Source organism: Osmerus eperlanus, chromosome 14, assembly GCF_963692335.1.
Source record: "Osmerus eperlanus chromosome 14, fOsmEpe2.1, whole genome shotgun sequence".
NCBI classification, from domain to species: domain Eukaryota; kingdom Metazoa; phylum Chordata; class Actinopteri; order Osmeriformes; family Osmeridae; genus Osmerus; species Osmerus eperlanus.
The window spans coordinates 7,953,613-7,981,127 of record NC_085031.1 but is presented as its reverse complement, the minus strand read 5'-3'; the positions used below and the strand labels follow the sequence as shown (position 1 = coordinate 7,981,127).

Sequence of the window (27,515 nt, the reverse complement as noted above, 5' to 3'; positions counted from 1 at the left end):
AATCAGGCATGTAAAAAAATGCAAAACAGGTACTGACATGGTGTGATTAATTTGTGTAAACAGTATAGTGGCCTATAAAAAGTGAGATTTCCATTTCGCACGAATATGGCCTATTTGTGCTTCAAGCAACCTCAGTCTGGCAGCCTCATGTGTGCCTGAATAAATCGACCAATGAGGAAGCGCCCTGTTGGCCCTTCAGACGTACCCGTCATCCTCCTTGGATCAGTGCTACGTCAGCACTGGTATTGAAACATGGCGGTGTCCATAGGAAAGCTTCTGGCTGTAGATGCTTGTATACTTATTGTTTTCATATTTCGCCAGACTTATGCCAATATTGACACAGGTTCCTTAACTGCTGACGACCCACCACACCGCCGTTTTGAATATAAGTACAGTTTCAAAGGACCTCACTTGTCACAACCAGACGGCAGCATTCCTTTTTGGGTGCATACTGGAAGTAAGTTTGGCACCTGCTGTTAGCTAACGTTATCATAAACTCAAACGTGCACACTTCCTTGTGGTTGTGTGATCGTTGTTTCATTAATATGACAACTTAAGATACGGCTAGCATAAGTGATGCATGCTAAATTCATGAGTGGCCGCTAGCATGCTATTACTGTTGCCAGATATCTGCTACCATAGCTAGAGCTAGCTATGTGAATATGCAAATAGTGTCTTTACAATGTAGGAGAAATCCACCCACCTTTGTTCCCATGAACAAATGCTGGAATGTCCTGAATTTGCAATGAACCAAACAAGAATAGTCATTCAGGATTTCTAACACAAAGTTATCCTTTTACAGTCAGATTATGTTGCCACTACAATTGATATTGTCCATACAAAGGTAAATAGCAGTGAACGAAAGAAATGGCAAAAGTCACAGTATATGTATATCTTGCTAGTCCCCCTAAAATGGGCTAAAGCTATAGTTGTTTGACGACCTATGACAAATAGGGATAGGAAAAGTCAAACACAAAGGACTAGTTTTCCGTCTGCTTCTTTCATCTTGACTGTACATACATCTAGTAGTGGCCTAAACAAAATGGTTCCCATTCAAATGTGTAGACATGAGTTTAGCATGTAAGACACAATTGGGTCAAACACCAGACTTGTGGAGCAGACAAGGAAATACTGACAACTGTAAAGTGTTTAAGAATCGTACATAAAAACATACGTTTTTGACTTATGTCTTTATGACTGTGTTACCAGAGCATGGATGACTCAACAGTGGAAAGTTTAGCTTTAACTATTACCATGCAAGTTGAGTTGACAGTTTTTACTATAAGCTACAGTGTTGGTTCTTAACATAATGGTTCTGTACCCATACTATGGGTGTGCAAGGGTTAACAAATCAGTTTCAAAGGGCGGTGCAAAGGCCAGAGATATTGAAGTCAACAGCAGCTCCTTGTACAAGATTGCACTTTTACAACATTTGTCTTTGGGGAATACAAGCCAAGCCATTATGTGAACACTAGGATAAGACCCCTTAGTGTACTGAATTTTGTATATTTAACACATTGAGTTGAATGGGGCATACATTTATCTTGTTTTGGGTGAAGTTATCCTACGATTAACCCACTTACGACAGATCTGACACTTAAACTTAGATTAAGGTTATTGGGCAACAACTAAGGTATACAGTATGTATTAGGTTAGCTGTTTTGTAGTGGTACCTTTTAGTTGGTTAACCACCATTCTTGTTTTAGATGCCATCCCCAGTGCAGACCAGATCCGGATCACTCCTTCACTCAGGAGTCAGAAGGGATCGGTGTGGACTAAGAACACTGTCAATTTTGAAAACTGGGAGGCACAGGTGACCTTCCGTGTGTCTGGTCGAGGAAGAATGGGAGCAGATGGACTGGTAAAAAAGAATTGCAAGTTTATTCATTTTGTAATAATGTATAAGTATTCTGGAATTCTCTGTCCGCTCAACTTCTTCCTAGTGTTCAAACGTAAGTCCTAAATAGTTCCATCGCGGGATGTTTAGCATGATTTATAATGGGTAATTAAATTTAGTTCCAATGAAAATAGTTGATTAGATTTGTTTCAATCATGTTTTGTTCCCCCTCAAGTAGAAATTTCCTAGCAGCCCTCATTACATGAAATGCACAAGTTCGGGAGCGGACTTTGCTCGCACATGAACAAACATAGTCAATTGCAGCTGATGCTTTTTTTAATCATGACTGTTTTAGTACAGCAAAGTGAGATAGCATACACGTTAGCCTTTTTCTAAATGGTCTTTGCGATTGGTAAAAAAATGTTTATACCTCGTCCTCTGCTATAAGTTGCCAGCATTACACGGTTAAAGTTCAATTTATTTCAACTTCAACCACAACGTTTGCGTGCAAACTCACTGCAATGTTGGGTTCAGACTCTCAAACTCACTGCAATGTTGGGTTCAGACTCTCAAACTCACTGCAATGTTGGGTTCAGACTCTTAAACTCACTGCAATGTTGGGTTCAGACTCTCAAACTCACTGCAATGTTGGATTCAGACTCTCAAACTCACTGCAATGTTGGGTTCAGACTCTCAAACTCACTGCAATGTTGGGTTCAGACTCTCAAACTCACTGCAATGTTGGGTTCAGACTCTTAAACCCACTGCAATGTGGGGTTCAGACTCTCAAACTAATTGCAATGCTACGTCCCTTGACAAACCTTAAGACCCCAAAGTAGAGGCCCATCTGTTATTAGTATCAAATGAACAGTGCCAGAGACAGCTTGGCCTAAGGTATGTTCTATCCAAGCCTAGTAAAGGCTTGGATAGAACAGGCTTTTAAGTGGGACTAAGCATTTGATAATGTCGTGATAATGTAATTAATCAAGTAACAAATTCATCCTTTTGTTCTAACAGGCTGTTTGGTTTACATCTCAACAAGGTCTTGACGGCCCAGTCTATGGTGCAGCTGATGCCTGGAATGGCATTGGCATTTTCTTTGACTCTTTTGACAATGACGGCAAGGTATGTGGCTGATGCTATTGTCTGTCAACATTGTCCGTGACAAAAATATGCGATTCTTCAGTGCGTAATGGTCAGCAATGTATAGCATTTTGGGGAATGAGTCAATTTTGACAATATCAAATATGATATTGATATTCTGTAAAGTAAATAAATTGTGTAGACATATAATGTGTATTCTACCTGGATCAAAGAAAAGTTTGTTTTCAGGTGGGATGATTTGAGGTTTGCTGGTTTAAAGAAAGGACACATATGACCGTGGTGTTGTAGATTAGGTGGATTTGGATTAACTCTTTCCTCATAATATTGTTTCAGAAAAATAACCCTGCTATCGTAGTTGTGGGAAACAATGGAAAACTTGTTTATGACCACCAAAAGTAAGTAAATTTTTCTCTGACCTCATCGCTCACTCAGATAAACTCAAATTTAACAACTTGAAGGAGATTAGAAAATATGATTATTTGTGCTTTGAGAAAATAATCCTCTATCTTTCGTAATCTCGCAGGCCAGTGAAAGCTTTAAATCACTTTTCTGTTCAGTGGCGTCGTATGCCCGTCTCAGATTTGACACAATTCCCCCTCATTGCCCAGTGCTACAGCAGTGTTTACAATAAAATAATTAAAGGATTTATCTCTTTTCCAAAATATTTTTGTTGTTTTTTTGCTTGCCCTCCCAAACCTTCAAAACGTTTATGTACAATATTGTTTTGAATATCTTTTGAGATTTGTCCATTTGAGATTGTTGTTTAGAATTGTATGGATTGCTGTGCTGTACTGGAAAACTATGTTTATCCTACAGTGATGGAACAACCCAAGCTCTGGGAACTTGCTTAAGGGACTTCAGAAACAAACCATACCCTGTCAGAGCCAAAATAGTATACTACAAGAGAACGTTAACGGTAAGACCCATCAACCCTCGAAATGTCAAAAAACATCAAATGAATATAAATGGCAAGTGCTATAAATGATCTATTTAGTCTTAAGTGTGTCACTGCCTACCATAACGTACAAATAAACCCTCAAATCTCTGTATTCTCAGGTGTTTATAAATAATGGCTTCACACCAGATAAAGATGACTATGAGTTCTGTACGAAGGTAGAAAACATGGTCATTCCCAAGGAAGGCTACTTTGGAATCTCCGCAGCCACTGGTGGCTTAGCAGGTAGCTTTCCAGAATCCTTCAAAGCACAACATGTTATCTTCTTTTACCTGTATTATTATTATTGTTTTAATCTTATGGATAGCTAACAACTATGCTATTATAACTTTGATTGATTTTACAGCTTCTGAAAAGGTTTATTTGGACCATTTGAATGATTGGTTTCAGTGATTATTTGTGAGCTCTTAAGTCACGATTCCAAAGCAGTTCAGATGAACATCTTTCTGTTTTACAGACGACCATGATGTTCTCTCCTTCTTATTGTTCAGACTAGCAGAGCCAGGGCAACAACTGGTAACAAGATTCCCTTAATACGACTCTTCAGTGCAATTTAATTAGTAGAACATCTGACTGAAATTGTGTGGCCATTTCTGAATAGCAGTATATGAGAGTGGGGTGCAGCCTAAGGGGGCCTCTTGTGAGTTCAGTGCTTGTTTTGTCTCTCCCATTGAAGCCCCCACCTGAAGCCGAGATTCCCAAGGAGGAGAAGGACAAGTACCAGGAGGAATTTGAGAACTTTCAGCAAGACCTCGACAAAAAGAAAGAAGAATTTCAGAAAGAGCATCCGGACGTCCAGGGAGAACCCAGTTAGTTTCACTGCAAAGATAACAAATATGTTTAAAATATACCTCATTCTCTGTGCCTTTGATGTTTGTGTTCAGTAAGATTTTGTTATGCTCCACAAAAATGACAGAACTAAATAACTCAGCAGGAGCGGATCAACTTTGTGAAATTGGATATAACCAATTTTTGTAGATAGATATATTTATTATTATGATGATATGTGTTGCAATTCGTTGTAAATTAGTGGTGTTGAGACTATTAGGCTGATGGGTGTGTGTCTTGTGTAGTTGAGGACCTTTACGAGAGTGTCAATGATCGGGAGATCCGGCAGGTGTTCGAAGGGCAGAACAGGATCCACCTGGAGATCAAACAGCTCCACCGGCAGCTTGCCATGATCCTGGATGAGCAGCGCAGATATGTCTCAGTGATCACAGATGAGATGAGCAAGCGTGGGGCAGGCACAGAGACAGGACAGGTTGGATCACACACACATCTACACACATGCCTACACATGCACCTGTACACAGAACAAAAGCATAAACATACATCCACACACATTACATAACTCACGTTGTACAAATACACTTTATGGCAGTGTTCTGTCTATCCTTAAGGCCCCAAACCCAATTCAATTTACATTACTAATTTCTTAACTATTTTATTCTTTTCAAATCATTAAACCATGCACTATTTGTTTCCCTTTAGGCCCCCAGTCAAGAGTTGGGTGCAGTGGTTGCAACACAACAGGAGGTACTTAAAAACCTGAATGAGCTGAGGTAAGTAACATCAGGAACAGTTGTTTTTTGTTATTCTTGAACTGTATTTGTTTATCTCCACACACAATAATTGGAATACGCCCCAGGAAAAAAAACAACATTTGAAATCTAATCCATAATATCCTTAAATCATTTAATCTCCCAATACAATAGTCCCCACTGTAACAGGTAGGACCACCCCTCCCCTTACACAAACACGCATCTTCTCTCTGGACTCAGTATGCAATACCGTAACCACCAATATCCTTCCCCCCTCCCTCGGCACAATATTCACCTTATCCCCTCTGGGCTTATCCCTAAACCATATTTGCATTTAGCTCGTTTGCTGACTGTACTGCGATTTGACCCTGAGAACGTGAATACCTATAAGTAGTGTTTTATCAATTAAAATGTAATTCATATTAAAACTGCAGATGAGGAATTAATAGTTCTTTACTCCTTTTTATCGTTTTAGGTATATGTAAGGCAGCTTGTGCACACATTGTTTTATTTTTTGATTAGCTGATGGAGCTCAAGATGTTTGTATGGACCATATAAAAACGTCCACAGCATAATTATGTACAGTTAAAACTATAATTATTTGTAAGTATTTTTTATTTAGTTTATTTATGAGCAGACTATAATTCCCCTTTTTTAATTGAGACATACGAGGCAGGGTCAGTGTGCCTGGTTATATGGTAAATACGTGCTTATAGGGTCCCAGTCATCATTTTTGGAACAAACATTATTTACTTTCCTTTCAACAGTGTTTTAAGGCCTACCATAGGAACCAATGAAATGAAATGAATTTTTAAGATGGCTATTTTCCACTTTGCAGCTGGAATTCAAATTAACATTTGGTACACAGATAAGGCTAAGTAATAATGAGTTATTTGTCACCACCACTGTGATGGTTTTCATAAATACTAACAATAACGTATTTGTTCTTATATATGTTTTGGTGCCTTTAATTGTATTCAAATTCTTAGTAAATCATCATAGCACATGCTTAAACTGTAATGAAAGGATTACAGAACAGAAAGAACAATCAGAATAGTTATGAAATACATTGTATGTTTTTAATCTGTTATTACTATACTACAACTCTCCAATCATTTTGTGTAATGAAGGTGATTATAGACATTGACCCTGTCTTATGTAGCATGTTAAAATTACACAGGCATATTTGCATAACCATTTAATCAGAATAAAGTATTAAAGATGTAGTTATTAACTACTTACAGTAATCTTCCAGACCCTCATTGCTTTATCATAGGGCAACCAAGCTGTTTTAGAATGTCCTTAATCCAACATTGCATTCATTACATCTGAAATGTTGGCATTTACTGAGCATTCTTCCAAATCCACATCTTCTTGAGTGATGAATTATTAGGTTGTCATATTTACATTAAAGCTATGGCTTTGCTATATGTATGGTAGATAACTGAAAAGGGCAGGACTCATATTGTTGTGATTCAGTTTAAGGAAAGCACAATACTAATAAACCTGTTGGTGATGTTCTAATACTAAATAATCTGATTGACATAATACATTAATTCTCACATTGCATGCACTTGATTGACCTGCATAACCTTGTAGATTATGGACTCAGTAGGTCCTCATCCCTTCAATAAAAACTTGATTGATCACATGACCTTATCTTAGTCTTTAAAATTAATATATCCAAGGAGGGCTTTCTGGTCATAAATGGGTCACTTGTACTGGATTAAGATTATACGTGGGGTTTAATAAATGTACACTTACTTTTTCAAGGAGATTTGCCTTTTAATGTCCTTTTTCCTCCCTTAGAGGGAAAATTTGATTTTGTTTGTATGTCTTTGCTGTCAGTCTCTCAGCCGTGTACCATGTGGCACTGCAAGAAAAAACAAGTCTTAGCACCAATTGTCCATCGGAGATTAGACAACAGAATTTAAATATATACACTTCAAACATTGTCCTCCTCTGATTGCTTTCTTGCTGTCACAATCTCTTTCTCTTTCTTCTCTACACTCAAATTGCTTGTATTTATCAAGTTTTTTCAATGTAATCTTCTTTAATTTCTTGGAGACAATAAGGTTATACCGTCGGGTTGCCCCCTGTTAGTAATAATACATTTTAAGAGAATGTCATTTGATCAGGAACACAATCCTTTGGATCCTGTGATCTTTATTAAACGGTTAAATCTATTTTCATCATCCATGGTTACAGACTGCTATGACACTGAGAAATGTTGGTTGGGCAAAATTTCAAGAGTGATTTTTATAGATACTTTTTGAAGTGGACAATTTATGTTGGCCATCGGAAGGTCACGCTCCAAATGTTATAGCAATAACTAGCCAATCAGAAAATAGGAAGAGATATAAAGATTTTATGATTGGTCGGCAAGACCAATTTTTTCCTTCATTTTGGGGGCAATACAAAAATCTGGTGGGGCCCCACCTCCTACAACTAGCCCTGCTTTGGATACACACCACAGACCCAATATTTTTGTTTGGAAGTAAAGTTACACATTTAGGTAGTGTGAAATGTTACATTAAATAGAATCAGTGCTTTCCTGAGTGGTGTTGGCATATTGTACCACAACTCAAATTATTAACACTATTTTTAATGTCAGAGCAAATGTACTGTAGTGTTTTGTATTGTTAGCATGTAACAGTAGTGAGTATAATAATAATATTCTTGGGTTTCGATTGGTAGTAAATTGCTAAACTGTTCATAATTTTTCTACTTTTAATTGAACAATTCAATGAAATTTATCACACTGGATTACATAATGTCACAAAGCAAGTATGTTTTAAGATTGTCCATTTGTTGTAGGAACATGTTTTTACAGGAGATTATTTTTTTATCAATCCCCTCACTGGGATGGTAATTCATAGTTTATGATTTAAGGATATGGTCTCATGAGTAAGATTAAAAGATTAATTTAGGAGACTTTATTGAAATATTGGTATGTAAATGGTTTGTTCCTGCAAGCTTTCAAATGAATAAACAATTAGTTCTTACTATATTGAATCAATCTTACACTTAGTTGGCTATTCTTCATTTTTAGGTAGCGATCATCTTTTCATGGACAAATCAAATCTCTGGACTTTAGGTTCGTATTTAGATGTCTTTACAGTCAAGCAACAATGTTATCAATGCTTAATCAAACTCAATATTGTCTGTTTTCTCAGAAACTCGTTTTCCGAATCCTTGAAGCAGATTGGAGCAACCCAGAACCAAGGCAATGCTGTGGGTATGGGGACGTATGAGACTGTGCAACACTTTAATGACATCAAGGAACATCTTCACGTGGTTAAGAGGAATGTGGAGCACCTGATCCAACGTAATGGGGTGAGTATGTCCTGGTTCACAACATCCCTCAATGGGTACCATTAGAAATAAAAGACATCCTTGTTGTAAATAGAAGTCAGTACAGCCTCAATCTTGGCTTTGGATTTAAGCCCTCCCTTGCTGTTTTTAGAACCCTGGTGACAAAGTGGTAAAGTGTCCAGAACTGCCGGCGATGCCCTCCTGTTTGTCCACCGTTCACTTTGTGATTTTCGTGGTCATTCAGTCAGTCCTCTTCTTTAGCTATATCGTCTACAGGTGAGAGCTTGTTTGAGTGTTTCCGTCACTTTTTATATAGTATTTCTGCTTCATTTATTTTGTAATAACTTTCTTCCTCCCCTATTATTCACTTGTTCTCTCTGTGTAGAAGTCAACAAGAAGCAGCAGCAAAGAAGTTCTTTTGATGATGCGCATTAATGAAATTACAATATATAAATAAGGGATTGTCTGTTTTGCTGGTTTCTGGTTTGTTTTTGTTTTCAATTTGTAAATTATTGTATTTTGAGAATGAGATTTAAGTTTGAGACTTTTAATTTCCTATTTTTAATTTGGTCAGAACTCCAGGTTGTGTGTAAATGCTTTCTTGAAACGTGAAGGACATATGGTTCAAGATTCCAAACATGATGTAATATATTCCATACAGTATTTTTGCCAAATGTTCTGGACATTTGTTCTGTGGACAAGTTCATGACAAAGTCCCATTGCTCAAAAAATTGAAAAGCACTCTGTTCTCATAGTTTGGAAAACTGTGGATTAAATGTTCAATTTTGTTGAATTTCTAAACTATGTTGATGGCCAGAGCAGATGTACAGTGTGTGATTGTGTCTTGAATGGATGAAACTGTAGTGATCCTCTCCCTAAGCAATTTATATAAACAAATACAAACCTTCTGTGTCTTTCCATCCTTTGTATCAAGCTATATCAATAACATTGCGTTTACCTGTACAGCAATCTAAACATTATTTTACTATGCCAAGCTCTTCCACAACAGAACACCTCTGAATAAAATACATCTAATAGGATCATGAGCAGGTGCCAGTGGGCATGAGCACTTGCAGTGATTGTGTGCGCAGACACTTTAGAGGATGCGTATGAGCATGTTACAGTACTGTGCCATTCAATGATGAGGTGCTAGCGCCCTGTGGCCTATAGGCATCATCAAGGTTGCTATATATGGTCTTGACAGCAATATGTTCATTGCCCTTGAAGTAGACCTTTACATAAATGACGTGGTTACAGTGTGATCACCTAATGAAGTATTGCATTTTATACAATGTAACAACCTGTACTTAATATGCATTTACGCTGTAGAACAGACTATAATGACACAGCAAAAAATCTGCTACCAAGCATCACTGTGTCACTGCTGTCAAGTGGTTGTAGTAAGGCTTTATTATATGAGTAAGTAGATGTTACTCAGTTTCTTACATTACAGTAATTGTAAGAATATGAATAGAATGTGAAGTGATAGTGAGAGTTGTAATTTCTTGCAGGCCAACCTCTTTGTGTCAAGTGACTGAAAAAACAAGAAAACAATTCAAACATCTGGAAAACATTGGCGGCAATCTAATATTTTAATAAAAGGCTTTAGGAGATCTCTATAGAATACGGATGGTTTGAGCAATGATGTCTTATGCCTTCAGGTTACAAAATAGTCTTGATGGTCTCTGTAATCCTGCTGCCATGCACATGAATGTTTATCTTATCCACTACAAGCTGAAAAAGTAGTGGAACAGCAAAGCTGGGAATGTTAATGCACAACCCTATCTATGTCTGTGGACATCATTGCAGTGCATGTCTGCCTGTATAGCACGTAGTGCAGCATATGCACGTGATACAACTCTCAAACCTTTACAAATTAAAGTGCACTGGTAATCCCCTTTCTGTCAGTCATCCCTTTTCCTTCTGCCTCACTGCCTACCTCTCTCTAACTCCCTCATACCAGCCCACTCTCTCTCCAACCCCACACCCTCCCCGACACCCACCCCCTGTAATAGGATTTGATCAGTGCATGTGAAAGTCCAGCACATCTGCCATATATGCCATCTTCACAAATCAATTGACAGCAGGACAAAAATGTTCGCCTGACTGACCACAATAGTAGAGTAGCATGTGGTCACTACCCCTCTCACAATCAGATTTTTCTACATGTTTTAAATATCCAGATATACTATATACTCATGTAATCTGACTTCATTGCAAAGAGAGTGAAAGGCTCATCTGAACAATGCATTCAATCAATATAAAAGTAATGCCGAATATTTTCAAGAGGGAATCATTGCTCTTTGAAGGAGCAATTTTACCACATTCAACCCTGTATGTTCTGAAATCCTATTTATTCCAGGTAATATAACACTTTGCAATAGAATCCTTTTAGAGATAGAAAGAAGGGTTTGTTATGTTCATGGCCATCGGCTCCCATACTTTCTATTGTATATGCCGTGACAATAGGATTTTTTTAAACAATATTTTCAGATTACTGTTTGATTAATTTTGTATTGTTCACCCACATGATATTGTCACAGTTGACAACACGTCAGCCTCCCTCCCCCACCACCAAGCTTACATATTGTAACTGCTTTTCTACACCCTATAACCTACGGAGAGGCTAATGCAAGCTTCTGAAACCTTGAATCCTCACCCATTTACCGGTTATTATCTCCAACAGCCAATTTGCATTGGAGATAACATGTACTGCAGGGATGACTTGATATACAAGCACTTTTGAACAGCCTTTCTCTAAAACTGGACTCCCTGCCCCCTCGCCTCTCATTCCCCAATTAAAAGAGACATCGGTTGATGCCATAGAAAGACCTGCAGGCCTACACTGCCTCTTTTCCATCATGGTGCTGCTAAACAAAAGCCCAGGACAACCAGAGGATATGGATGGCTGTGTGAGTGGGGGATAAACAGACTGGTAATCCCGCTTCTTGTGGCTCCTCAGCCCCAGCTCTAGCCCCAGCTCAGTGGTATAAATGGAAATCACCAGTGGATGCGCCACACGGGCCGCCCCCTTCTTAAGTAATGTGATTAACAACCAGTGGGCGGAAGCAACATATGTGACGCTACCAGGATAACAAGATCTCTCAAAATCTTTCATTTTAACGATGATCTCTCAAGGTGGGAGGGTGCGAGGGGGGGGTACCCAAAGCTGTCAGATGTGATCAGTGAGCATTAATCATCGATATGAAATCTATAACATTTTGACATTCTAAAAAACAAACAAAGAAAACAGGCCATCTGCCTCTTAGTATAAGGGAGATAGAGGTTTAATCCAGATTATGGCTGGGGCAAAACAGTTTTTTGTCGCGTGTGTTGCTAGCCGTCAGTGTGTCCTTCACTACATAGACAAGCAGCAGTTTAGCTAGGCAGGCTCCCGGTGGACTTGACGGGTGCAGGAATTCAACCCAGGAGACGTCATAGGGGAATAAGTAGTCTCAACTATTGAAATATTATAGTTATAAAAACAGATAGCAGACCCCATTGGACACAATGGCTTTTCTAATCAAAAGCATGTTGCCAAGTAACCCATTGAAGGGAATGGGTCTTGGTGGAGGAGAGGAACCAGCGGCGGAGGCCGCCCCCTCCGACCCAGCCAAAGCAGCAGGGATGACACGCGAAGAGTATGAAGAGTACCAGAAACAGGTGGTGGAAGAGAAGTGAGTAGAACACAATCACTTGATTTTGGTTTTGATAGTGCTAGATGATCAGGGATGAAACATTTACAACAAATTCAATCACAGCAACAATCTGACCTTGACAAGCACTAGGAAACTCCTTTACATTCAATTCTTTTTATTACAATAAATATATAAATATGTTTAATAAAATGAATGTTTTTGGGAATTTCAGTCTGTCAAATAGTAGTTATAATCATGTCCATCTTTTGGAAAAAGATTTTTCTTTCACTGCAATTTTACTCAAGGTCATAAAAGACATGGTAACCATACTGTGCACTTTCTAGAATGCTCTTTGTAGACATGATTCAATATCAAGCAACAGCACAATTATAGCCTTCAATTGATCTCCACTCAATGATCTTTATCTGTCTTCTAAACAAATGTGTTGTTGATAAAGATACAGATGAGCTTGTTGTTGTCACTGAAATTGACCTCAAAAACACTGGGGTCCCCACAAAGTTGGAATAAAATATCAACCCATTTTCTTTTTAAAGATTATTATGTGGAGTTACAGTATATATGCCACCTATTATCTAAGCATACAAACCCTGCATGGTAAAATGGCGGCCGGGGATTGACCAGGGATAATTTCACTGGGACTGCAGGTGGGGAGGGGGCTTGATGATGCAGGAAAAACAGAGCTTCAGAAATCAATAAATCGTATTCGGTGTGTAACTTTCACTTTTTTCTAGGTTATTAACTCTACATCAACAGTTTCCGAGAAAATGTAGTCTTTATTTGAGTGTTGCTGAGTGAAATGTATGGTGGCCATTTTGTTTTATGTAAAAAGATGTTTCTGACCAATAGGGTGCGTATCATTCTTACAGTTATAGTGAGTTATTGAACAGAATCTGAATCCTGTCCGACTACAAGTGAAGCAGACTTACTATAAGTCACACACTGATGTAGTGTACATGTCTGTATTCTCCAACACTACTTATGTAGTGTACATGTCTGTATTCTCCAACACTACTGATGTAGTGTACATATATGTATTCTCCATCACAAAACAATTTTTCTTGTAATATACAGCAGTAATCCACTGACAAATGTTTTACCCAAATAGGTTACATAACAAGATTTAAGATGTGTGACTTTTGATTTTAGAACAATTATTGTGGCAGACAGTTTTTGAGACAATATTTTTCTTTGTAAATTCACAATATATTCCATCCCCCTTCTATATTTTTTTTTTTACAGTTATCTGCCCAATAATCAGATCTTTAACTGTAAAGTTACAAATTCATGTTTAATTGAATTATTAATAGTAATCTTTTTAAATAAGGCATGGTTGCCTGGTTGAGTAAAGCAATTAGCAGATGAACTAAGAGTTGCACATTTCACACAAAAAAATAAATAATTGGGCCCAGAGTATAAATTAGCCAGGGGGCCCAGAAACCCTAATGGCGCCCCTGATGATAGGGAACGTTATTTACAGCGGATGATTAGTTTGGAACATTCTAACTAAGATGGATTAGGATCCAAACAAATCATCTTTTGTGAAGAATGTTCCCCAACATCACCTAAAGATATGAATGTTTGGTGAGATGTGCTATTCTTAGTTCATTTGCTCATTGGTTTACTAAATCAGGCGACCATACCTTTGTTTCACACACACAAAAAATATATATTTATTACACATTTAAACATGTGTTTGTAACGTTTGTACAGTGACAGATTAATCTGTAACTTACGTTGTAGCATCAACAGCATACATTAATTGTGTAATAAGACCATCCAATCTTAAACTGTTCAAAAATGTAACTGATCTTGAATACTGAACATATTTTGCTCCATCATGTGTGTGGTTATGCTGTTCGTCCTCAGTTCCAGAGAAACAGCACTATAACTAAACTATGACATCATACTTTTGCAGATGGGTTGTAGGTGAAGCATGTGTGTTTAGATGAAAAACATTTTTATCTAAAAAGACTACTAAAAAGGAAATATACCTTATAACTGCCAGTGACATTTTAAATACAAAAGGGTAAGCCTGGACCTTATGAAACAAGGCTAAAATACCTATCTGCACTCCTCACTTATACTCATTCAAAATTACAGACCAAGAACCACCATAAACAATCAATCCTCCCTCAACACACCACACACACCAACACACCATACACACATATAATAACACACACACAGGTTTTGTCAGTGTACTGTACACTGACTTGGCCATACATTAATATACAATCAATCGCACAAGACTAAGCAGAAAGGTTAATCCAACGTGTATGCACATTATCTTCATAAGTTCTCATTCTGATCTGATATTTGGATGTGCTCAAGCCTTCGTCGAGAGCACAACCTTTGTTCTCTCACATATATATTATTATTTTTTGTATTTTTTTTTGCCCCCCTAAAACTCAGTCAATATTTGGCCTACATAGACAACGTAGGTGTCAAAAGTTTCGTCTTGGTAGCGATTGAGTTGCTTCTATTGGAATTTACGTTCCGTTGTATGGTTTAAGTGGAAATTAAGTTTTTGTGGCGAAAAGTGAAGCTAACGGTGGCTAATTTGCTAGCCACAGTCACTGACGTTACTAACGTCACTACGTCACTAACGTCACGAAAACACGCGGGACTACCTTTGGAAGAACATTCGTTTCGCATCTGTTAACTTGGGAGATAGCTAGGCTAACTATAGCTTTACTGCAAGGCAGCTGCAGAAACGCCACAAGCAAAGAGGCCAGGGTGATAACTATTTATTACTTTGTGATATGACACACAATTGTGATGTGTAATGTACAGTATAAGCTGATATTATTAAGGAAGTACATCTACTTTCGGAAACAGTAGTCTACTATTTCACTGAAGTATTAGCATCATGACATTATAGCCTGTGTTGCCCGGGCAACACATACTACAGTGGTCTATGATGTATCTGTTTTCAATCGTTAAAATACACATTCCTCACATATACATTTTCGTTGTAGGATTTATTCTGACATTAGTAAACGATTTGTTGGTGAAATTACCATTACCTGTGGTTTCAAACCAGTGTTGCTCACTGCAACGCTGTAGCCTACGCGAGACACACTACAAAAACATCTACAGTACACAGCTGTTTAGGAAATCAAACGGCGACAGAACATGTTCGGCACTCCCCTTACTTAAATCAAAAGTCTCTGACCACTAACCTGAACTTCATTGCCACAGCCTAAACTTTGTCAATCTGTTCATGAAAATAATTAATTTCAGCCTAAACCTTACAACGGAACGTTAAATCGAATTCAACCAACGCAATCGCTACCAAGACGAACACAGTAGTCTAGTACTGTACCGTAGTAGAATTTACCGGGGCAGCTTCTCCACACAGGGCTATATCGCATTTTGCGTTGTTACTGACAATGATCGCTAACAGTGAGCTTTTTATGAATGAGCGATTTTCCACTAAATAAATGTCAAGCTTATTTAAGTTTTTGAGGGCATTTTTTCAGTTAGCAGATGGTAATGTTTGACTCGCGATTCCATCTTCTACTGCCGGTAACGTCGTAGAATAATCTTCAAAGGGGGTTCTTTATTCATGAATGAATGCAATATGAGTAGGCTAAATGCCTGAAAATATCATGAGAAGGGAAAACTTAAAAGGACGTTTAAGTCATAGAGATTAGGTCAATTTCACCGGTCTGCCAAATGTATTCGTTGATTCAGCTATGAGGCTGCCTCTTGCAGGGGAAATGAGAAGACATCATATTTCATTCTACACTTAACTCGTATTTTGAGTTGTAAATGAGCAGCAAAAAAAAGATGCTTTTAAATCTATGTAATCTTTATAAATAATAAGTAGGCCCTATGCATTTTTAGATAAAATATACAGAAATATCAGTTGTAAAAATGTCATTAAAAAACGGACCCCTGTGCAACCGACGCAAGCAAGCACACCCTACAATTTCCCCAGAAATTGTACCCTCTCTAGTTTTGTATATTTTATCTTTTTTTTATGTGAGTTTACAAAAAGTTAAACATATCCAACTTCCTTTGTATTTTAGGATGGAGAGAGATGCTGACTTCTTACACAAGAAGGCTGAGAGAGCAACTTTGCGAGTATGCCTCAGAGACAAATACAGGCTCCCCAAGGTAAGTAACTTAGGCAGCCATCTTGTTTCACACACACAATGTTTCTGACTTATTAGACCCACTGAAGAACTTAGGGTTTCAAGTCTCTAAATTGTTTACTAACATAGTATTTGACAACAGTGTATAGCCATCTATTGTCTTTCACTTGATATGATCAGTTACACTACAGCTACACTACAGTGGTACAGGCAGTCCTAGTGTGTAAATGGCCCACTGGCCTAGCCTCCCTTTATCCCCTTTAGAACATGTCAGGTCATACAGGGCAAAGGAAGGTGGACACTTTGCCAAAGGATTAGGGACCAAGATGTTCAATAAAAGACCTGGAGGAGGGTTAGGAAGTCCCATATTGCAGCCTGGCTTTAGACGTACACACGGACATCTGCTGTACTGTGCCACAGGTGTCTCTGGGTCAGTAGGAAGGTTAAGGCACTGTGGATTGAGTTTGACTATTGGAACCATCTACATCACTGGATCTATTTGGTTTTATCACACATTTTGAAAGTTGTTTCATAAGGATTTGATTTTAATTCTTCAAAATGGACGGAGGAAAAAAGGTACAGTAAGATTAAAATCCCTCAACACTATCAACACAATTTTTTTTTTTTATTGTCTTTATATTTGAATTTAGAAAATATTGCTAGCTGCATTTGATTAACAAAATTCAAGGTCACTGTTGAATTTAACAATAGGAAACATAACGTGTGGGAACCAAGAATCACCATCTTTAGTTATTCACTCCGTGTCTCTTTGGAAAGACATTCATGATTAACATGTTTGTGACAGTGTTGTTTTGTCATGATAACATATACAATGAACAAATAACTTCAAGGATATTTATTTTTAATTTTAAACTAGCACTATTATTCCGCCACAATAACTGATGTGTGTATATTCCTTCATTAGACAGAGCAGAGATGAAATACATGGACGAGAATCAAGAATCGTTCTATCATTCTACTCCAATAGAGTTAGTGTTTCATGTAAACGTACGGCAAGTATCTCTAGATACTATTCCAAGTTGGAAGGCTAATACAGGTGTCAGCTAATTATGTGGAGTGTAGTCTGTGGGTGCGTGTTTCAGGATAAGCTTCCAAAGAAAATTGGGTATTTTCAAGGACTACATTCGTTTTCATTGCCTCTTTAGTTTATGTGTTTTAATTTTATGGATGAGATTTCCTGAACAGCCTTGTGTTGAACGGATCATACGGTCTCAAATGCAGATAAAAATCCATTGAGTGGTTTGACTGATTATATAAAGATATAAAGGTTATGTATTTTCAACTATATGGTTTGTAACCAAAGTGCCTCTCTGCTTAATCCTAAAGAGCGAGCAGGATGAGAACATGCTCCAAATGGCAGGTGATGATGTGGATGTTCCTGAGGAGCTCCTCAAGATGGTAGATGAGGACGCCACAGAGGAGGAAGATAAGGACTCCATCCTGGGGCAAATGGGGAACATCCAGAACATGGACATGGACCAGATCAAGGAGAAGGCCTCTGCCATGGCCACGGAGATGAAGACCAAGGCAGAGGAGAAGTGCTCTGTCATGTAGGGAACCCCTGCCCAGAAGGCCAAATGTAAAACAGAGAAACAAAGAAAATGGCTTCCCTTTCTTAGAAGTCTGAGGTCTACTGTGGGGATTCAAGCAAGCCCACAGAGCTATATTTGTGCAGGGGCTCTTTAAAATCAGTATAAGTTGTTTGAGTAATGTTAACAAATAACAAAATATTGCTCAGGCAGGTTTGACTGAATTCTGGCCCAATGATTTTCCCATTTCCCCCTCTATGGAAAAGTTCCAACAGCCTCCCGGTCTCACTGTTACCTCCCCAAAACTCCTTGTGTGAATGGTCTTTTTTTCGATTTGTTCCTCTCAAATCCTTGTTAAATTCATATAGATGTTTTGGTATGTGTTTTCTGAATAAATGCTGTTATAGTTGTATTTTTCCCCTCTCCCTGCTTTTTGGATTTTTCTCCATCTTTCATCCCATCATTCAAGTTGACACTATTGAGGTTGTTTGTTTTGATGATCTGTTCCACTTCGCCCACACTTTATGCAGACCACACAACTGGCCTTTCAATGCCATTTTAGAGCATTTCTACCAGCAGTTGTAATCCAAAGAAAATCCATCCTGATCAACACCAATGCAAAGCAAATATGCAGTATTAAAATGTTTCACAACTAGCAACACTATACTTGCAAATACACTGTTTTCAATCCTTAGTTAAAACTAGACATATCATTGACTGAACATCAGACAAAAAAACATATAGAAAAACAATTTTGAATGTGAGCAGAGGCTGCAGATTAATAAAATGGCTGATTTGTAGCCTGTTTTATTTGACAATTCCTTCAGCATTATTTAATGAACACAGAGCTAGCTGTACAAGTCCAAGTAAAGCCACTACTAAACACACACAGATTAAGTTCTTACTATTTGGAATTCACTAACACCAATAAAAAATGGGTCTTAATTTAATTGGAGATTACTGAAAAACACTTGCTGGAGTTGATTAGACAAAAGGAAAGATCCAAAATCCTGGCTTTTGAGAATTTCACGTGCGCCCAAGTTCATAGGGCCTTACTGAATCTCCAAAGAGGCTAATGGGATCAACGTAGTTGAAGTCATTGGCCCATCAGGGTTAAATGTCTTTGGCAGCTTCTCTCTGAAAGTGGGAGAAGCTGTGTGATACACACCCTATTGGTCAGACTTTGAAGTGGGACTTGATCTCTGACGAGCTGGAAATAAATACACATACACATTATCAGGAGGTTACAAAACATCTGTCATACATTGTAATATCTATCAAATCTAAGTCGGTAAGTTTTGCATTTGGCTCTCCCCATAGTTATAGGAGTGTGGTCAAAGGTGGTGTTTGAGGTGTGTGGTCATCACTTAGATTACAGAATCTGTAGTCTAACTTGCAGTGACCAAGATGATGGTACTGTTATTTTCTCAACTGAATTAGAGAATTGTTGTTGGTTGATGTGCAGAACCATGCACTTATAATGTTACGTGGACATTTGTAGTGTGCACTCTGTTCAAATACAAAAATGTGAGTCGAAACGGAGAATTGAGTGCTGAAAGACAAAAATAATTGTTGAGGTTGTTTATGGTTCTAGAAATTATTTAAATGTATTATATGCTATGAATAAATTGACTTAATTATTAGGATACTGTTAGGTGTGTTTGCATTTATAAACTCCTAATGTGTTCATATGATCAATATACAGTTTGGTAATCCTTGTCAGGATTCAATTCTAATTGTGTTTCAATCTTAAAATTGCTTTCTGTCTCTCTTTCTTTCTCTTAGTGTCTCTCTCACTCTCTCTCTTTCTCTCTCTGTCACACACACACATATTTACAATATCTGTATATATATATTAGTTGTCATGATGGCTGTATTGCAATAGTCGTATTGCAAAACTTGTATTTACTTACACATTACTTCACAACTTCACAAATTTCTGAACATCCATCCAGGTGTAAACATGACAAACACATCCACGGCTTACTTTGCTGAGAACAAATGTTTAGTTTACATTTACATAGCAAGGGTGAAAGAGAAGCGATCATGTCTCATTAGAGTCCCCAACCCCAAACTCTCAGCACTGTCTCTGGGTCTTCCAACACAGTGAGCATCTCTTTGGCAAACAAAGGATAATGTCACCTTGGGTAATTAGGAAAATCGTAATAGTTTTAAGAGTTTTAACTCTTTTGAGTAGAAAAATGTAATCCCCTTAAACAGCGTGTGGCCGAAGGATTACCCAACTGCTGTCAATTGCTGTTAGTGTTAATTACGTATATCACTTCAATATTGATTAAGGACTTAAGACATTTCCTGTTTCTGGTTTGTTCTCAGTTATTCAAATATAAGGTTCTATGTGGTACACACTCTGCTGTTATGAGAGGCATGTTGGCACATTATTTAACCTAGGAAACAAACAAAAAACTACAGTATGCAAATAATGTCAAAAACTGCAAGGAGAAGCCCTCTTGATAAGGCAGACTTATCAACAATCAAAATTAAGCATATTAAATAAAATCAAGATACTAGAAAAATAGCACATTGTTTTTTGCTAGATATAAATGATACATATGATTAAGTTAAAATCAATTACTGCAATTATTTGGTAATAAACCATGTGAACCTTTTTGCTTTGTGTGAAGACTTGTTGGCATTTTAACAATTAATAGATATTCACAACACACTACGAGCTGTTCCACTTAAAAATATGACACTTCTCTTACAACTCTGTCGTATGTCATTTAATAATATCATTGATAATAAAATAGGGTTGATTAAATTTAAATCTGACATATTTGCAATATGTGACCTGACTAAACTTGTAATTCTAAATTTCCTCTACCTTAAGCTTTAATCTGTATGCCGCCCTTTTTTTCCTTTTTTTATTTTATTGCAGGCCTTCATGGACATGACATCTGGAGGAGAAAAAGATGGTTTTAAGATTTATGTAAGGCAGTTTAAACCCTTGACTGTGTTGGTACAAGATTTGAGGTAGGGAGGAGTTAGTGCTGGCAGCACTGGGCATTGGTTCACTGGGACAATGTCATTACCCCTAAATCCAGGGCAAATCCGACATGACATCCCCTTTTGACGTGTCGTGGGGGCTGTCACATGGGCATGGGGGGTCTTGCCCGGGGTACTTAAAAGCTCCTAGGAGTGTGCGCTAACAAGTCCGGACAGATCTTTTTACGGAATACACACTTTGCAGTAATATATTTTTGTACCTTTAGCTTTTTTACATTACATTGATATATTTTAAAATTGTATTTGATTTGACCATATTTATTTTTCCGTTATTCAAACCTGTTTGGGCTTTACTACCGCTTCTGAAGCTTCTTCAGGTGAATTTGGTGTTGAAGAGTTTTGATTGAAGAAGTTCTTATTATTCAATGTGGCTCATTGGTTCGCCTATGGAAGTTATGATGGAAGAGCGCATGTCACCTTCCGCACGTTTCGTCAGAAGTCCGGTGAACACATCTAGAGTTCACAGCATTGAAGCAATACTGGGATTTAAAGATGAAAACATTTTTCATCAGACAGTCTCGTACAACAATTCGGGTAAATTACATTTGAAAGATTGCGAGGGAAAGGGGAATGAGAGTATGTCCGCACTCAAGAAAAAACATCACACAGAACATTTTGAAAGTAAGTAGAAAATTGTCAGAATATAGCCTATACTTTTTACTATAGCTTAAAAAGTATATTGTATTGGTCTAGCCCTATCCTATTAGTTCAGATCATGTTGGGTTGTACTAAGATAACAATTATTATTTTATTTTTGTTATTGACACTAAACAAATTAACAACTCATGCATTGCGCTGTGTATTTTCAGGTGTTTGTTGCTCGAGCAGTTCGGGTGCCCCGGCTAGTCCTGACTCACCTGAGGGGGACAGTAAACTTTCTGATGATGAGAATCCCAAGAAAAAGCACAGGCGGAACAGGACGACGTTCACCACCTTTCAGCTTCACGAGCTGGAAAGAGCATTTGAAAAGTCCCATTACCCTGACGTTTACAGTCGAGAGGAACTTGCCCTTAAAGTTAATCTACCGGAAGTTCGAGTGCAGGTAAATTAACTGTCCTCATGCCTCACGTGTTGATAAATAAATAATTGTGTACAAGAGTTTGATAAAAATTCAACTGTTCAAATATTTTGCTAACAAAAAACTGGACACGTTTTTCAGTTAGGAATCCAGTAGTCCAAAACATATGCTCCTTTTCAATAATTTGCCAAATATAAAGTACATATGCTATTAGAGCCTTTTATGTAATGTAATTAAACATCAATCAAACAGGCTATAATTAAACATCATATTTCTAGTCTTTAAACATTCCGTCTATAACCATCCAAACGGTTCCATATCATAATTTATAGTTAGGCCGATGGGCTATAACGTGTTCATTTAGTAATCAAATTCATTTTTTTAATCCAACAACATATTTGCACGTCATACCCTTCTGACGACCAAAGGAATTTTTTTTTTTTAAATGCTTCTCTTCTCGATACATAATATTGTCTGTACTTAACTTGATTTTTCAAAAATCTAAAATATCAAAACACCATATAATTGTTAATCACATCGTTTGGGTGTTAAACATGAATGACTAGATATGACAATTCAAAAATTAAATGTTAAAAAGTCGTGATTCTTTTACTCTTAGTTGAAATTGTTGATGGATCCGTAATTGTTTAGTAAAAAGCATTGGATGCTTATTTTGATTCATTGTTAGTTATACGCTGTTAATAGTATAATCTAGGAACATTTGAAGACTATTCAGACTGTATCATCTTGGCAGAATTCATTAGTAACGATCGTCCAACAAAAAATAAATAAGACTATTATAAATAAATTATTTATTCCAAAAATGTCAACCTATCCAGATAATAGTAATGTGTGGAATTCTACATGACTAACCAAAGTCTTATTGTGTGATTGGCAGGTGTGGTTCCAGAACCGTAGGGCAAAGTGGCGTCGCCAGGAGAAGCTGGAAGTCAGCGCCATCAAACTCCAGGACAGCGTCCTGTCTTTTAGCCGCTCTCCTCCACACTCCCTGGGCTCAGGGCTGCAGCTGGAGCCCTGGCTTAGTACCCCCATATCCACCTCCACCACCCTGCAGTCTCTCCCCGGCTTTATCAGCACCCCGCAAGGCCTTCCCGGCAGTTATACCCCCCCACAGAACTTTCTTAACCCACCCTCTGCCCTCGGACACAACCTGCCCCATTTAGGCACAGCCATGTGCCCTCCGCCAACCTACCAGTGCTCTGGGTTCATGGACAAGCTGGCCATAGAGGGGACAGATCCCCGAAACTCCAGCATCGCCTCACTTAGGATGAAGGCTAAGGAGCACATCCAGTCTATTGGGAAGACGTGGTAATATAGGACTGAAGGCATCTTCCTCAAAGGGACATTCAGAGATGAAGGAAGATCCATAGACAAATATGGATACACCCCATGTACTGATGGAAGTCCCTGCTGCTGCTGCTTTTGAGCTACAGACTGCCATACAGAGAACACTTCTTTCTCACCGTACTTCTTTTTCTTCTTGTTGTGCTTGATCTTAAATGCTGCCGCTGAGTTACAGTGGCAACATTTACAGTTGTACCCTGTTTGTCTCACTGCTGTCGGTCTGTTATTATTTCATACATTCCAATCTGTTTTCTTAATTTGATTTCTTATGTATCTACTTCCAGGACAATCACACATTAAAATAAATCATGTAATATTCTACTGCTATTATTTGTATATTTGGTAAATTGACATAATCCTTTGTCCGGATAACTGAAATGAGTTTTAAACATCTATAAGATGGACACTGCAAGAATAAAATTATCTTAGATAAATAAACTATTATTTTGCACACTTTATATCTGGCTCCTATCAAGATCTTTTTGCTTGGTAGTATCATATCTAGATTCCCCATTTGCGGAAACCTCTTCATAACTTTACCAAACTTAATCTTTTGCATCTGTTGTTCATTTTTATTATGTTTTAATGAACAAATTCTGTTTTACATTTTGTTTTGCTTTGGAGTAATGTTTGTTCCACACTTGTTTTAGCAAGACGCTATGTAACAACCTTTACAAACTACTTTAAATGTAATCACAGAATTTCACAATGATCGTTTCTTCTTTTCATTTGATCTTCGTATCAAATCATGAACCTCTTCACCCTCTAGTGGTACATTATTGAACTCTATGAGTTGGAGAAAATGCATTTGAGCAAATTTGTTTCCCAAGAAGACAATATATTTTACATCGTTTTATTATTACCTCAACTGCCTCAAAATCTAAAGCTCCACATGTGCGGCATTACAACCTCCTTACAACAGATCAACCTTAAAACTATATAAATGCGTGCAGGATGGTATCAACTCATCAGTAAGGTCTTGCATCATAATGGCCTTACTTTTATTGGACAATGCCAGCCACAATAAAGGAGAACCAATACAGTGTACTATTGACTCAGAATACAGATGTGTCATTTCCTCCTCATTGATTTGTGCAAACACTATTCCTTTGACACTAGGATTACACTGGAAGAGGGAGGAAGTGGTGTAAGTGGTCCGTACCCCATTATCCATCATTCATCTGTGACAAATGAGGAAATAGGATAAATCCTCCTCCATGCTGTGTGAACAGGATGAGATCTACCAACAAAATTGTGACAGTTATCTTAGTGTGAGCAACCCCTTGCCCAATAATTAAGTCCATTGTTTCCAGTGGACAGCTGAAAGACACTGGAGGAAAAGATAGTTGCTCACCGTTCAACAATTGAGTTTCCAGACAAAATTCTTTCATATGTTTTATATGAGTACCCTTTAGAATAGGAAACAATATGGCTCCTTAACTAAACATTTCAAAGTTGAACAAGTTAAACAATATACCTGACCACAATAGAGTAATTTTAGGTACGCTTCAAAAAGGATGGCAAAATAGATTTTAATGTGTAATGTAACATTGAAAACATGTATGTAATTTAATTATGTAGGCTACAGTAGGTTATCCTGGCTCTGCCCTCCTAGGTTCTTATGCGATGAGTTTTATGTAAATGGATGCAATCTTGAACCTGACTGCCTGCAAATAAGTTCTTGTCTGTCATCTTGTGGTTAATATCTCCTACTACATCTGTCACTCACCTCGGGCCATTCAATCTCTCCAACAGTAATGACCTACATTGAAACAAGAGTGAATGCACAGCTATTCACTATGCAGTTATCCCAGTATTATATTTATTAAAAGCTCTAAACACAACATGGTTGGTGTGTATGTGGTGACACCATTAATATATCACAAAAGATTAAGATTTCACAAAAGATTAAGATGGCTCAAATATATCTTAAGAATTGAAAATATCTCCACTATATTTGACAAGAAGTGATATATTTACCCTTGAAATGGATTACTAAGAGTATATCAAATAAACGGGTGTCATTCAAATCATCAACTGCTCTAATGAGATGCCATAGGTGTAGGACAGAGAGTGTGTGTGGATGTTAAGCAGAGTCTCTGTGTGGTTGTATGAGGGAGCATTCTTCAGCTGGAGCTGTTCTCCTTTGTGTTCAGAACCTGTAGCAGAAGGCTTTCCAACTATAGAGAGAAGAATACAAAATACACAACAGTTCCAGTAGAGTAAAAGTTTGCCACAACAGCCAAATTGCAGTACACATTTGACAAATATTTATCTTATTATTTGAATCTGACAAGACATGCACGGCATTCTAAACATACCATATATTTATATATTTATATTTATATAGTGCAAGGCAGGAGAGGCAGGAAAACCCTCAACACACAGAAACCATTCAGTACTGACCTGTTGGATAAACACGTCTCTCTCTTGTTGTTCCTGCTGCCTGCTCCGGAACAGAGCCAGTCTGAGGGGGGGTTGTCTCTGGGCCTCCTGTCCAAGCAGTAAGGACCCATACAGCCTGGATGGACGTTTGTTTTCTTCTGGGAGACGCACATGGTCACTGGCCTGAGTTCGCTCCTCTGCTCCAGAGAGGCCGTCTAAGCTCTTCTTACCCATCAAGTGCCCTAGGAAGCAAAAAAGATTGTAATGATGAAAGAAGATTTTCACAAGATGTAACAATTTTCATAATTTGTAGGTCCTGTTCTCAAGTTCCAAGTTTCTATGATAGAAAGACAATAGCAACAGATTTTTTTCATTACAACTTGTTTTGTTAACACATATTCAAAAGACAAACACTACAGCAAAAATTTAACATTTCGTAAAAAAACCCAAAACCTTTATTGATTGGGATATTTGAGCCGATGGTGCTATCTTTGTACAAGTCAAGTGTGGGACCTCTTTTCTGATTCAATAAACATAGCCTATCTGATGACACAAAAAACAGGTCTCTACTCCAATACATTGAGAATTAATATACACCTATAAAATTGCATTATAGCTCTATAATTATTATTTTTATATTGATGTCCTCCTAAAGAAATCCTGCTATGTTATTGTCATTGTTGAAGTACTTCTTACCTACTGCCCAGTGGTTGCCGCGTGGATAAACGTTTTCAATAGTTGCTGGATTCTCTGAACATTGCATCACACATGTAATTGATAGCAAAATGACAACCATTGATGACGATGGTTTGTAAATCCATGGATGCCCGATCTCTCCCATGTTATAAAAATGAAAAGTAGTACAGAGCGCAGTCCTGTCGTTTAATCTGAGCAGTTTACATGCGCAAGTCAAACATTCTTCAGACACAAAAAACGGGTGGTCCTTTATATCATTTCTGGAAGAAACTTCCAACTTGTTGATCTTGACGTTCTGAAGTTGCACACGAGGATCCCGCGGGAGTAATGTTTGTGAATAGGTGATGCTGAAAGTGACATGCCTTCCCGGTCATCATACGTCAGCAATCTTGAACTCATACACCATCATGATGCTAAAATGACAAATTAAAAGTGACAAATTGCAATAACCTGTCATCATCCAGACAATAACGATTCTTTGCCCGGAGACTGAGATGTCACCGTCTTTTCATTAATGTTGGCGTCCGATCTACTGTTAACAGTTAATTGATTTCTTCCACGTAGGTGCAAATTTCCTAAACTAATTTGAGGTTTCACAAGGTCTATTGTAATTCATATAACTCTTTGAGAGACAAAAGTAGGATGATTTAGTCAATCCAATATTATAACAAGGTTCACTAACATTGCAAGGCAAATCAACCTAATTGGCCTAGGCTATGTTAAATTGAAATAGTATCCTACGTGTCTCCTAAATTCCATTAGGTTATCGATTTGTGAGATTCTCTTGGGTTTTAAATTAATTTAAAAGATCGATAAATTGCCTTAATTACCACGTTTACTCTCTTTTAGATCAGAAATATAACAAACCAGATCGAAAGGTTAACACATGCAGTCTAATTGTACCAATTATGAGAACAAACGAGCAGACAAGCAGTGTCCAGGATGGTATTTGCTATCAAACCAAAG

At 37.7% G+C, this 27,515-nt stretch overlaps 4 protein-coding genes and 1 long non-coding RNA gene across 5 annotated transcripts; 3 read left to right on the top strand and 2 right to left on the bottom strand.

Moving 5' to 3' along the window:
- The first annotated feature begins 222 nt into the window (after positions 1-222).
- lman1 (lectin, mannose-binding, 1) lies at positions 223-9,659 on the top strand. The gene is made up of 13 exons (XM_062478112.1): positions 223-457; positions 1,707-1,861; positions 2,855-2,962; positions 3,275-3,336; positions 3,758-3,857; positions 3,998-4,121; positions 4,354-4,412; positions 4,573-4,705; positions 4,970-5,157; positions 5,388-5,458; positions 8,614-8,773; positions 8,904-9,028; positions 9,138-9,659. Exons 1-13 carry the CDS (start codon positions 253-255, stop codon positions 9,172-9,174), a joined length of 1,527 nt encoding a protein of 508 aa, XP_062334096.1. The 5' UTR covers positions 223-252; the 3' UTR covers positions 9,175-9,659.
- Positions 9,660-11,943: 2,284 nt separating this feature from the next.
- Positions 11,944-18,484, top strand: cplx4a (complexin 4a). Its single transcript, XM_062478524.1, has 3 exons — positions 11,944-12,429; positions 16,446-16,533; positions 17,859-18,484. The coding sequence occupies exons 1-3, from the start codon at positions 12,263-12,265 to the stop codon at positions 18,084-18,086; spliced, it is 483 nt and encodes a 160-aa protein (XP_062334508.1). The 5' UTR covers positions 11,944-12,262; the 3' UTR covers positions 18,087-18,484.
- A 362-nt stretch (positions 18,485-18,846) lies between these two features.
- Positions 18,847-22,083, bottom strand: LOC134034156 (uncharacterized). Its single transcript, XR_009932199.1, has 5 exons — positions 21,943-22,083; positions 21,365-21,564; positions 20,904-20,976; positions 19,961-20,052; positions 18,847-19,214 (listed from the first exon to the last, which is right to left on the bottom strand). It is a non-coding gene; the product is annotated as an uncharacterized LOC134034156 (long non-coding RNA).
- rx3 (retinal homeobox gene 3) lies at positions 20,893-23,483 on the top strand. The gene is made up of 3 exons (XM_062478523.1): positions 20,893-21,706; positions 21,895-22,127; positions 23,002-23,483. The coding sequence occupies exons 1-3, from the start codon at positions 21,451-21,453 to the stop codon at positions 23,434-23,436; spliced, it is 924 nt and encodes a 307-aa protein (XP_062334507.1). The 5' UTR covers positions 20,893-21,450; the 3' UTR covers positions 23,437-23,483.
- Positions 23,484-24,993: 1,510 nt separating this feature from the next.
- grp (gastrin-releasing peptide) lies at positions 24,994-27,038 on the bottom strand. The gene is made up of 3 exons (XM_062478140.1): positions 26,550-27,038; positions 25,875-26,095; positions 24,994-25,648 (listed from the first exon to the last, which is right to left on the bottom strand). The coding sequence occupies exons 1-3, from the start codon at positions 26,692-26,694 to the stop codon at positions 25,595-25,597; spliced, it is 420 nt and encodes a 139-aa protein (XP_062334124.1). The 5' UTR covers positions 26,695-27,038; the 3' UTR covers positions 24,994-25,594.
- Between the last annotated feature and the right edge of the window lie 477 nt (positions 27,039-27,515).